Source organism: Solanum verrucosum, unplaced genomic scaffold (assembly GCF_900185275.1).
Source record: "Solanum verrucosum unplaced genomic scaffold, falcon-dt-bn FXZP01000234.1, whole genome shotgun sequence".
NCBI lineage: Eukaryota > Viridiplantae > Streptophyta > Magnoliopsida > Solanales > Solanaceae > Solanum > Solanum verrucosum.
In genome coordinates this window covers 850,591-863,375 of record NW_026020440.1, presented here as the reverse complement: position 1 = coordinate 863,375, position 12,785 = coordinate 850,591, and the positions used below count along the sequence as shown (strand labels likewise).

General features: G+C 34.6%; 2 protein-coding genes and 1 non-coding gene across 3 annotated transcripts; 1 reads left to right on the top strand and 2 right to left on the bottom strand.

The window, feature by feature from the left end:
- Window positions 1–5,134: 5,134 nt before the first annotated feature.
- Window positions 5,135–5,251, bottom strand: LOC125808327 (U5 spliceosomal RNA). The gene has a single exon (XR_007441721.1). It is a non-coding gene; the product is annotated as a U5 spliceosomal RNA (small nuclear RNA).
- Window positions 5,252–7,269: 2,018 nt separating this feature from the next.
- On the top strand, window positions 7,270–9,111 carry LOC125808190 (protein NETWORKED 3A-like). The gene is made up of 2 exons (XM_049487915.1): window positions 7,270–7,410; window positions 8,158–9,111. The coding sequence occupies exons 1-2, from the start codon at window positions 7,308–7,310 to the stop codon at window positions 8,907–8,909; spliced, it is 855 nt and encodes a 284-aa protein (XP_049343872.1). The 5' UTR covers window positions 7,270–7,307; the 3' UTR covers window positions 8,910–9,111.
- A 595-nt stretch (window positions 9,112–9,706) lies between these two features.
- On the bottom strand, window positions 9,707–11,092 carry LOC125808183 (E3 ubiquitin-protein ligase CIP8). Its single transcript, XM_049487909.1, has one exon. The coding sequence runs from the start codon at window positions 11,004–11,006 to the stop codon at window positions 9,873–9,875; it is 1,134 nt and encodes a 377-aa protein (XP_049343866.1). The 5' UTR covers window positions 11,007–11,092; the 3' UTR covers window positions 9,707–9,872.
- Between the last annotated feature and the right edge of the window lie 1,693 nt (window positions 11,093–12,785).

Below are 12,785 nucleotides of genomic sequence, written 5' to 3'. Positions count from 1 at the left end.
TGCCTGATGTCCCAGCCTCTTCCTCGATGACAGCATCAATCTTCTCAAAAAGGCCCCCAGATTCCTTCCCCGAGACTACCATCGTTGACATATCCTCGCACCGGGAATGATTGGTACAGATGAGGAATTGGCCTGGCCAATGCTTGATCAACACCCCTGTTCTTCATCTATGCTTCTTCGTCTGTTGGGACATATCCCAAACCAAACTTTGCTCCTTTGGCGGGAATTTGGATAGGCTCAATAATTCCTTGAAAGTGCTTCCCCAATCCGGAACCTGGTTCGAAACCATTCTGGAGCATGACAGTAGCAATCATCTTATACACGGCAGGCATAGGAGGCTGTGGAGCCAAGTCAACACCGGTGGCATTTACCAGCTCCACCGCGTAGAAATCACAACATCGAGAGACATCATCAACGAGTGATTTAGGATCCCGACAACATAAATCCGGGAAGAACGCTTCAAATAATCTAAATGGAGAGGTGAAGGAACACTTGACTCTACCTTAAGCTAAAACACACGAGTGCATAAAAGACTAATAAAACAAGTAAGTTAGCCAATATCATTTGAAGAGAAGAAAAAAGAAAACAATCAAGGCATGACATGTATGCACAGAAACAGAAAACTTATGCATCAGAACAACTAAGTTAGCAAATATATGAAAGAATGTACTAGGAACATATTACTTGGAAAAAAAGAGAAATGCAAACACACTATTAATCACATTTGAATTAAAACAATTCCAACACATCAAGATTAGATGCATATTTAGAAATTAACTAACAACAATCCTATAAGCCAAGTTGAAACAGGATAAGGTGAATGACAAACAATGTCATGTTTAATTGAAAGTACTTAAAAGGCCAACATGCTGGGATTATTATAAATAAAGAAGCTGGCAGACCACCAGATCATTTCTTGTCACACCACACTTCGAATGAAAATAAACTCACACGGAGATGACATCTAAATAATCGCCCACAAATAGCTAAACTCGAAACATATCAGATCACTGCTCAGAGAAAGTTTGAACCCAAAAATGATCTGCGAAAATATCGACCACGAGATATGGGACCAGAGCACCAGAAATTAGATAAAGACATTAACACTGATGAGTATTCAAAGGACCCTCCAACCAAAACGAATAGGGCTAAGCAGATAAGTCTCAATATAAAAAAGCATATATAACATCATTCATAACAAGGAAGAACAAAAGAAAGTTAAAGAAATTCATCGAGAAAAAAAATAGATTTTTCACATCATTATTGGAATAGAAATATAACGTAAGTGAAGGAAGAGGCATTACCTCTTTTTCGAACAGCGAACGAAGAACAAATGAGCAAGAATGAGCTCTTCCACCACAGAACTCAAATGTGAATCAATGAACAAGAAATGCGGACAGAATCCCAAACTTGAAAGAATGATGACAAGCAAAAAAAAAAAAAAAGAGTGATACTTCGACTGGAACTAATTGCTTCCCTCTTTCTTCAACATATTTTTGGATATTTTAATAGTTATTTCCTGTACTTCTCTTTCAGTCCAAAAAAAAAAACAAATCCCCCTTTCTTGACTCTAATTTTTTCCAACTAAAATATCTTCAAAAAAAAGATCCCCCCTTAAGACTAAATGTCAAGAGAGCTTTTATACAAGAAAATTAGGGTAGAAAAAAAAGGAGGGGAAATTTCGGGTGAAAATCGGATGAGAAATGGCCCAATTCAAAATTCAAATCCAAAAACCTTTTACCATTTTAGGTGAGGCACCTTTTCTGAAGTTTTTCGCCCCATTCTGAAAGAGAAAGGGGCGAATCAATGCCTCGGATTGATCGATCATCCTCGGTGAGCGACGTGGCTCCATCTCAGGGTGCAATGACGATTTCGTGCTGCTACAGCAGCTACTGCGACTGTACTGGAGAGAGACGTTGGAGGAAGGAGACAACAAAGTTACTGTCTTCCGCCTGGCTTGCGTGTTCGTTTCTGGGTTTCTGATTTTGCACGCGAGGAAGAAGATGCTGGGAGTAAGGTTCTTTTGGTATTTGTTGTTGTGTATATTGGAAAGTCATTGGGGTGGGCCAGTGAATGGGAAGAGAAATATTATAGTATTATCATTGGGCATGAGATTTGGGTCGGTGGTTATTTATGAGTTGGGCTGAAATTTGGAAATTCAAAATGGGTTGAAGAACAAAAGAGGAATTGGGTTCCTGGTGGTGGGCTGGAAAACGAATTGGGCCAAAAGGTGGCCCAATTTTGGGTCTTAACAATGGGTTGAAGGAGATGTTAAGAAGTGGCTACAATTGCAATTACATAAGATTACAATTATAACCGAGCGAAGTTAAAAGCTTAGCCAACTTGAATTTAATTGGTGAATTCGGCCAAAATTAAATAAGATGAATTAATACTAATTAATTAATGAGTTTCTTAACCTTAACGAAATAAAATAATTAACTTAATTTTAAACTAATGATTCAAAATTATAACCATAATTTAAACTAAACTAATTTAACAAAGTATTTACTAAAAATTAAAATCTCTTTGAGATGATTTTCAAATATTTAAGAGACACTAATTATACATATAACTATAAAATACGATAAAATCGACTAGACTTACTTAAAGTAACCTCGATAAATATTTGAATTTTATAAAATCAATTATTCTAAATCGTTTGAAAATTGAGAAGCTCGTGAATTAATTCTTCTCGGGGTGGGTCAAAATTGGGTGTCAACAATTGTTGTTTTACGTTGCATTTGAGTTGAGTATCCATGAGTTGAGTAAAGCTAAGGTAAGTGTTCTTTCAAGATTCCTTTCAAGCTTATGTCATGTTTAGTTTTCCCTTCGCATGCTCGTACATTCAATGTACTGATGTCTTTTGGCCTGCATCGTTTTATGATGCAGATATATACAGGTAACCAGGATCAACATCCAGCGCCTCGTTGATCCAGTTGAGCACTTAGAGTCAGTTGGTGAGCCTCCTTGCTTTCGGAGGACCCTTTTTTTACTGTTTTATAGTTAGTTCATTAGGAAGTCGTGGGTCTTGTCCCGACGTCCATCTCAATTGTTAGAGGCTTCATAGACAGTTAGTTAGTTCATTTGTCATTATCTTGTTATTGACTTATGTTCAGATTTGAGTTGCCACTTTGGCTAAGTTAAATGTTTATTATTAAAACATTCTGAGTTTAGTTTGAGACAATTAAGTTATCTTGCATTTAAATTCTCTTCTTAATGCTTTAAGTCTTCTGCTGAGAGTCTAACCAGGCCAAGGGTTCGCTTGGGGCCAACAATGGTTCTCGAGTGCTAGTTCCGCCCAGGGTGTAGGCTCGGGGAGTGACATTTGATTTATTCTTTCCTTAGAGGAAAAGTTTGGAGATCTTTAAATTGAAGATCCTTATTCTCATAACATAACATAATAGAATCCACAATGTAGTCGTTTTGAGAGTTTTGTTTATGGGAAAATTTTTCTCTCAACAGTTTTAATATTTTCTTTTTATTAGTTTTTAATTATGTAGGTCAATTGGTCCTATCATATAATAATATTATGTCTTTTAGTATATTTTTATTTGTCATCTAATTTATCGTCATATGATTTGCAAATTATAAGCTTCCGCATGACACTCTAATCACTTTCGAACCCAACAGTTCCATTGTCATCCCTATGCAATAACAATAACAGATTCAGTATAATAATTAAAAAATTGGAATATTATGACAATCTATAGACTTAATTGGCATTTAATAGAACATTTTAATTGTTTTTAGCAATAGAAGATTTTTTTATATTTATTTGGCATTAAAAAGTCACATTCTTATTCTTGAAAAATGATTTTTTTTTCTCTTGATTTTCTCTCTATTTCCTAGTACGTTTGTTTTTATTGTTCGTTTTTCCCTCTCCTTATAATTTATCAACAAAAGGAATTACGACATTTTCAACTCTCTCTTTTATAAGACCATCAGCTCAAGAAAAAACATTTCAAAAAAATGGTGGGGGGAAGGGGGGAGGGTGTGGTATGGAGAGAAGCCATAGTAAAAAAAAAAAAGAATTAAAAAAATGACAAACATTCTTAAAAGGACTAGTAACTACAACAAAATAGAACAACAATCGGGATACAAGAAACAATAAATAGTACCACTATTAGTGTGAAAGGTTAAGTAGTACATTGTATGAATATATTAACATTCTTCCCTAATTTGTTACCTTCTTAATTTCTTATCTAAGATCACGCCATTAGCAAGCTCTGGCTGAGCAATATACTAGGCATTAAGCTTAGTACATTGTATGAATATATACAGAAAACATCCTAGCAAATAGTGTGGATGGTTAAGATTGATACTTGATTGCAAATTTGGCAATCCTAGAAAGCTATTTTCTAGGCGAGACAACCTTCAAATTCTGAATCGCGATCACTTCCTTGCTATGATAACAAAGGTGTATGTAGCATGGATTAATCCAAACACGCTACGCATAAAAGCATCATCAAACTCTCTCTAAAAATACTGAATAGCTTGTGCAGGTCCTTTTCAATAACATTGTCAAGCTGCTTTTTCGAGGAACATCACCTGCATAAGAACTCATGTTGTTGTTGATGAAATGTTGTGATTGAGGTAACAAGTACCTTATGAGAGGCTTTGTTAGCAACCCAAACACCACTCTCATGTAGTGAAGAGGACAATTGCTATATATGTTGTTGGTGATCATGAGTGCATTTCCAGACAATTGTGTGAGGCCAGATCTCGAAAACTGCAGGCAAAAATCAGGCTTCTATCAGTAACATTTTTCGTTGATCATGAAATGAATTTACACAACTATCAATATATATAAGTTAAATTAAGAAGATCGAAATGTTACAATAAGAAGAGAAGTGATGGACTTATTAATCCATTTGCTTTTTTCAAGGAGATGGGCAATAACAATGCATGCATTCACAGAGAGTTAAATTTACAAATACTTGATCATCTAAGCCTTATAATGCTCCCAATCTCACTAACACTACGTAACGGGAGGGGTATTAAGGGTATATTTGGCCCAAAGTATAACAGGAGGGATATATTTGGCCCAAAAGTATAACAAGGGTATATTTAACCCTTTTCCGCTTATTAATTTATTAAAAACAACCAGCAAACTTTTGTTAAGTAGAGTTGTTGGGATCTTCAGTTAAGAAAATCCCTCCAAAAATTGGCGTATGCCACTAATTGCAGCGTGCACACGGTATTCTTTAGTAAAAGGCGAAAGAATAGTTCGCTATGTGCTCACTGCGTGGCTGCGTAATTTTAATTCAACAAGCATAAGCTCCTTATATACTGCTTCCAACTTTTCACTTACTCACTCACATTACGATGTGGTACTCTTATCAACCACACTTACATGTGTAATTCCAATATATGGTCTTTGCACCTTTGTTAGGTCCAATACTTTGGTTTGAGGATTCATTGGCCATTAGCCATTGACTTAGAGAAGCTAGCTTATTCGCAACTTGATTAGCTTCTCTAAAACAATGTCTAACTACAATCGTGCTAATATCATTGATGGTTTCTTTGATCATCCAAAGGAGTATCCTAATTGTTATTTACCAAATTATACTCAAGGAGAGTGTCATGATCATATTGTAGTCATTGTCTAAACACCAATTGAGGCCAAATAAGAAAGCATTTGCCTCAGCTTCATTGCTTGTTCTTTGCTCTAGAGGAATAGAATAGGTCATGATGAGTTTGCATTCACAATTTTTGATTATTTTCCATCCTCAATGGTTTCCACCAAAACAGAGGCGGATTCATGATTTGAAATTTATGAATCTTGAATTTAGAATAACTATTTCAAATTAATATATAATCATAGATAAACTAAAAAATGAGTACTGATATATATATATATATTCAAAAAGTAATGAACCCCAATTTTTTATTTGAAAAACGGATATTGGGTTTGTGTTTGTGAATCAGTAAAAGAAATCTTGGTTTCCTTTTTGTTTTAGAGAAAAAGTGCTTTTTGCTTCTTTTTTCATTTGTTAATTTTATGTTTTGTTATTTGAAAATAAAATCTACACATATAGCAAAAAGGAAAAACTGACTAACGTGGGTTTTGAACCCACCGTTTTGGTACCCTCTTCGTTACCAATGACACATCCACTTATTTTTATTAGTGGGTTTACACGTATAAAGTATTTTGTATAGTTATTGAATTTTCTAATATAAATATAAAATTTATACGTAAATTATTAAATTCGTTTGAATTCTACGTAATACTGTAGCTCCGCCTTAGATAGAAGGTTTGATCCAAAGCACCAAAGTAAAAGAGAACTCTTTGGAAAGAGGCTTCGTACTCCCTCCGTCCATCTTCACTTGTTCATTATATTATTTAGGAACATTTAATAATATTTATCCAGTTTATAAAACCAATGAATAATTTATCATTTTATATCTGTTTTATCTTTGTTATTACATATTTAAATAACTTACATTTAATAAGGGTGACTTGGTAAAATTACCCCTATCATTTTGATGCTTTATAATTTTGAGTAATGCTAAATGATCAGAAAATTAAAAAATCTATAATATTTTTTTTGTTTTAACATAAACTGATCCTTTTCCCATTTTCTTTTTAGTTAAAATGTATTAAAATTAAAAGAGTAAAAATATTTTAAAAAATAAAATAACATAGATAAATTATAATTCTAACTAAATTCTGATCAAAAGAATTTTTCCTTTAATTTTTGTGTCAAGTCAACTATTGTTGGACAGAGGACGAGTATCTATAGAAGGAAAAAAAGTTGACAAGATTTCACAAATTTCGACCGTTGTATATATATATTTTTTTCCCATATCAACAGTGTAGACGCTCCCCCAGTAAAACTACAAACCCGGATCCACGAGGCCCATTAACTGGGCATTGGGAGGCGAGCAACACGTGTCGATCTCCAATTGGACATGGGATAAGAGAAAGTACTAAAACCGAGGCCGTTGAGTTATGGCACATTTAAATTTCTACTACTCTAATCTCTCTCCTCTGTTCAAAACCCAGTAGGGTAAGGTGAGAGAGAGAGAGTGAGAAGAGAGAGAGAGTGAGTTTTTCATCTCAGTTGTATTCAAACTTGAGAGCTACTTTGAAGTTAAATTCATCAGGTGAATTGTATTCTCTAATCATATAAATGTAAACTTTTAATCCTTTTGACTGATTAGATCTAGTTTCGTTTCTCCAGGTAACTGAACATGTATCTGTATCTATCTTTGTTTTCGTTATTATTGGTTTTGTTAATGGTGATCTCATAACACTTTTTGTTCTAGCTTTAATTTTGTTGCGAAGATAGATCTGTTAGAAGAAAATGGTTGAGGCAAATGATAAGCTATCGTCACACAGGTGGTGGTTGGACAGTCAGAAGAAAGGAACTCTAAATCGTTCACCATGGCTTCAATCAACTCTCTCTGGTCAGCACTAGAATTCAAATATTTGATTTACTTTTGGGGATGAATCTGTCTTTTTTTTTTAAAAAATGTTGTTCTTGCTTTAAGTGACTCTACATGACCGTTGGAGACCTTTTTCGAAGATACAGACTATGCTTTCTTTATGCAGATGTGATTTGCTTGCTTCTTTTATCGTTTTATGCATGTTTGAAGGTTTAAAGCCTTAATCGTTATGGAAAACGAGTATATTTTTGTGTTTTTTCAACAAATTAAAGAAGGAAAAAAGTTGTTCTTACTGTGTTGATACTTGATTCACCTTGAGTGGTAGGAATAAGGTCTGCCTACATCCTACCTTTTCAGACGCGATTACATGGGGTATGTTTTTGTTGTAAATTTGTTAGTTGATGGTTTAAAAACACAGTCGCTAGTTATCTTACTCATTCGCTGTATAAAACTAAACTCGTTTGAAATGATACATGCTGGTATCTATGGTTAACTCTAGGACCTTTTTCAAATGCTTGCTGAGTGGAGAGGTCCTGAATCCATAATATTTCACTTTTTTTTTTTTAGTTTCCTGAAGACATCTTCAACTCTTTTTTCAGTTATGACTTGTGAGTAATTTTACTTAGAAGTAGGGAACTTTTAGAGTGACTTATTATTAACTTTTGGCCCTACATTATTTAGACATAATGATGTTCTAAGTATCATCTTGGACTAGCAATGTTTCTGGACCAAGTCTTGATAGGTTATTTAAATTGGATAATGTTGCAGAACTAGATGAGAAGACTGAGTCCATGCTGAGGATAGTTGAACAAGATGCAGATTCATTCGCCCAAAGAGCAGAGATGTATTACAAGAAGCGTCCACAGCTCATTAACATGGTTGAGGATTTCTATAAGACCCATCGCTTGTTAGCTGAGAAGTATGATCAAATCAAGTGTGAATCTGGTACTCGCCTTATGACACAACCGTGGATGTCTCCATTGTCTTTCACCAAGTATCATCCACAAAAGACACTGATGAGCGCCACTGAAATATCATACGACAGCTATTCAGAAATCTTTGATCCTGAGTCTGAGTTATCAGATAATATGTCTGAGGTTGAGGATCCTGACCTAGAAGAAGAAGAAGAAGAAATACAAACCCCCAAATCAGAGAAGGAAACAATGGAAGTATCAAGTGGCTTTCGCGTCAACAATGATGAAGTTGTGAAGCTGATGGAGGAAATTGAGAAGCTGAAAGAAGAGAACAGAGTTCAACAGGAGCTTCTATCGCAGAAAGATGAAGAGAAAAGAGAGGTCATCAGGCAGCTCAGTTTAGCTATGGATTTGCTGAGGGAGGAAAACATTATGCTGAGGAAGAGTGTTACTAAGCCAAAATCATCTCCAAAGAAGGAAAACATCTTCGAGTTCAAGACACTAAAAGAGGGGTTCCAGAAAACATCATCATCATCTCCAAAGAAGGAAAGCGTCATTGAGCTCAAGACATTCAAGGACGGGTTCTGGAAGAGGCTCTTCAATTGATCTCCTTATTCAGAAACTTCAATTTGATATCATTCTATATTCTAGTTGTGCAAATATTACTTCATTCTTTATAGTAATTTAGTTACTATAGTATGTAGGTTCCATAAGTACTCTTATTTCATTTGCTATTCTAGTACTCTCTTAAGTCATTCTTCTTGTTATTGGTCTGACCAATTTGTTGCAGTATAGTAATAAAGTATTAAATTTCAGTTCTACATTCATGTTTTGGATACTTCCACAGCTACATCAATCATCATTCATGTATGTCTAAACATAGTGGCAGAACTATGATCTTTTTACGAGGGGTGTCGAAATATAAACAAGTAAATACACAAAGAATCAAGGGAGTTCAACACATAGTATATTGACACTCCTTGAATACATGTAGCTCTGCCACTACATTATACTCATTCAACAAACGAACCAGAATGCAGACTTATTTCCTACTTATTTTGACAATGTAATATAATACAGAAATGAAGCCTAACAAATTACTACACTACCAAAAGAAGATGACAAAAAGTATAGTTGCCATTTCGAATAATTTACCTTTTGGAGTCCATTTAAAAAAAAAAAAATCCGTTTAGCAACTCTTTAATTTAGTTTCATGTGATATGTTTAAGACCGCAAAATTTAAATACTTCTTTACTTTCTTAAACTATATATCGAGTCAACACAAGGAGTAATCAACTAAGGAAACACTCAATACAAGTTATGAACTACCCCTCTATAAAGATTTAGTCTTTTTGTTGTCTAAAAGAAGTAATTTAGTATGTATAATATGTAGGATTCATAAGTACTCAAATGGCAAATTCATACCAGCATTAAGATAAACAGATTATTACATTCAAGAAAAGCGGAGAGGGTGGAATTACACTGGAAAACAATCACCAAATACCAAAAAAGAAGCAAGAGACAAAGCTAAAAAGAATGCCAATGGCTGAGTTTACCACAAAGCAGCAATCAAAGGCAACTAGGACTACTATCATCATCAGCAGCAGCAGCACCTGGCGCCTCACTTGAGCTCGAAGAACCACTGCTAGTAACACATCCTCCTCGCTTCTTGCGCTCCTCTTCATATTCAGGATCATCTGTGGGCAATTCAAACCTACAGACTGGACAAGAATTCCTCGAACCCAACCACTGAACTATACAATCATCATGGTAACCATGCCCACAGGGTAAATTCTTTGCCATTTCGCCCACATTCACTACATCTTTACAAATGGCACATGCCATTACCTCCTGCTCTTCCTTGATCACCAATGTATTGAGACCCTCAATTGCACTCTTGGAAGCTGGTGGAGCTCCTCGTCTTCCGCTACCATCACTCTCGGCTAGGGTTTGCAGTAAAGCTTCATAACCCGCTGCGTCCACATAGTCTCCAGGGTTCCCGATGTAGCCATCGCCATCAGGAACTTGAAATCGGAGCTCAATAGAGTGGTCTTCCAGTCCCATCAGAATCTCTGCCCAATCCAGAATCCGGTTTCGCCGATTGGCAGCTCTGGCGGCGAAGTCACGTAGCCGGAGACGTAGGACATCCCTCCGCCTTCTCCGAAGATCCTCTTCATCATCATCCCGATTCTCGACTTCTTCATCCTCATCAACATCATCATCATCGTCGTCGTCATCCTCAGATTGGCTTCGATTCCCGCGATTTTCTCCGTCCTCGCCAATTCTAACCCCGATTCCATTATCCTCCTCCTCCTCCTCCTCTTCATCATCATCATCATCCTCGTCGTTTCCCCAACCGTCCAGCTCGACACGGAGGAAATCGTCATCGGAAGGATCAGCGTGCTCAGAAGGCGGGGGAGGGGGCGCATCGTTGTCACGCGCCGCCTCAGCTATGAGGCGAAGAACCTGGATGAACTGATTGCCGAAAGCAGGGTCATCGATCTGATCAGTAGAAGCCGTCACCGGAGAGACAGAAACAACACGAGAGGGTATGGACTCGACGAAGCCACTCTTACAGTTGCTGCAAATGACATCGGCGGGGAGATCGGGTAGGGTTTCGACGGCAACCCGTGTCTCACACTGGTAGCACCAGTAATCAGGATCCGACCCGGTTGGTGCAGGGACTGAAGGGGTCTCGGCCATTGTTGGAGACTTTTGGTGGGGGGAACAAAAAGCAGAAAAGAGGACTAATAAGTACTCTTATTTCATTTGCTATTCTAAATACCCATATCCACTAAATTTTAGTGATACTATTTTAGTGTAAAGTAGGTATTTCAAGACCGAATTGAAATTGATAATTTGAATCCAAGAAAAGTTATTGAATTATTGATAATGAATTATTAGTTTAGCAATTTTGAAAATGATTTTGATTTTTTCTATTATTAAATTATCAATTTTTTAACGGTCTAATTCATAACATGATAGAAAGTTAATAAATTATTTATACCGTTCAGTATATAAAGTCTTGACTTAAGGTCTAGTTTCATGTTATTTCTAGCTGTCTCAAACTTTTATTTATTCTATAATGTGTCAATGTTGCTCTTGAACAAGATACAATTTGTCAATTCGTGTGCATGGTTCATTTAGTTGTCATTTTGTTTCTGAGAGATTTTCAATATTTTTTTTATGTCAAATTTTATCGGTTAAATCGATAATCGAATTGATAACAATCAATAACCGATAAATTGACAAGTAAATATCTTAATGGTCCTATAACGATGTAACATGTCTTTAAATCAATAACCAATACTTCGTACCAATAATCACCGAACCGATTGATACACAACCCTAATGTAAAGTGTAAACCAACTTTAACTCATTACACTAAATTTTTTATTAAAAAGAATATTCTTTTTTTATATTTTTTTCTTTTTTATATTATATTATTATTTTTTATTATATTTATATTTTCTTATTTCATAAAGCAAATCATTTCTTTTTTTTTTCACATATTCACCCGATATAATTCATATTCTTTTTTTTTATAATCATTTAATATAAAATAACTTTATATAATAATTTGTTAAATAATATAAATTGTTAACATATATTATACCTTACATATATGAAAGGATAATACAAATAAAGTGAATTTAAAGATGAAATACAATATATTATTGATGAATGTTTATTATTTTTGGTTATTTAAAATGCATTGCGTTATTTATTAACAATATATTATATTTGCGGTTTTCATTTTGTCATGGTGTAAAAAATTGTGTAAAATGAATTTTGGTTATTTAAAATGCATTACTCACACACTAAAATAGTGTAAGAAATAATATTGAGTTTTAGAATCCAAAAACACTAAATTTTACTTCAAATTCAAATTCAAATTCAAAGTAAGATTTGATATAAGAAATAGTATTGGATTGGAGTTGATCTAAAAGTTATTGTTGTTGTTATTATTGTCTGACCAATTTGTTGCAGTATATAGTAGTAATAAAGTATTAAATAATCAGTTCTACGTTCATTTTTTGGATACTACCACAATTTACAATTGCATAAGTCAGCAGCCAGGTATGTTGTGTTTATGGGTGTTTGGATCGTTTATTGTTACAGAATTTTCGACTATTGATTTTATTGTAAAGAAAGGTTCACAATTCACCATTTTGGCCTAGACATCCCATCAAGAACTGTTATAGACACTCATATACATGAAATCAAAAAGATAAATATTCTCGTTTTGAACATTTTTGCTTTCATAAATAAATTATAAATAAATTTTGATGAAAAACATATATAAGATGTGCTTACCATTGTTCATAAAAAATAATAATTTATTATGTATGTATCGGCTTAGTTCATATTAGTTTTTTAGTTTTTTTTAACAAAATCAAATCAAGTATTATCGGTTTTTAAAAATGTAAAATCATATCAAACCCAAATAAAATCGTTTGATTTGATTTTTCGATTTGGATC

What these genes read in the sequence shown, in the direction of transcription:
- LOC125808190 (XM_049487915.1), top strand. Translation starts at nt 7,308, where the DNA reads ATGGTTGAGGCAAATGATAAGCTATCGTCACACAGGTGGTGGTTGGAC. An exon ending in GCTTCAATCAACTCTCTCTG is followed by an intron (nt 7,411 to 8,157) that starts GTCAGCACTAGA and finishes ATAATGTTGCAG; the next exon opens with AACTAGATGAGAAGACTGAG.
- LOC125808183 (XM_049487909.1), bottom strand. Translation starts at nt 11,006, where the DNA reads ATGGCCGAGACCCCTTCAGTCCCTGCACCAACCGGGTCGGATCCTGAT.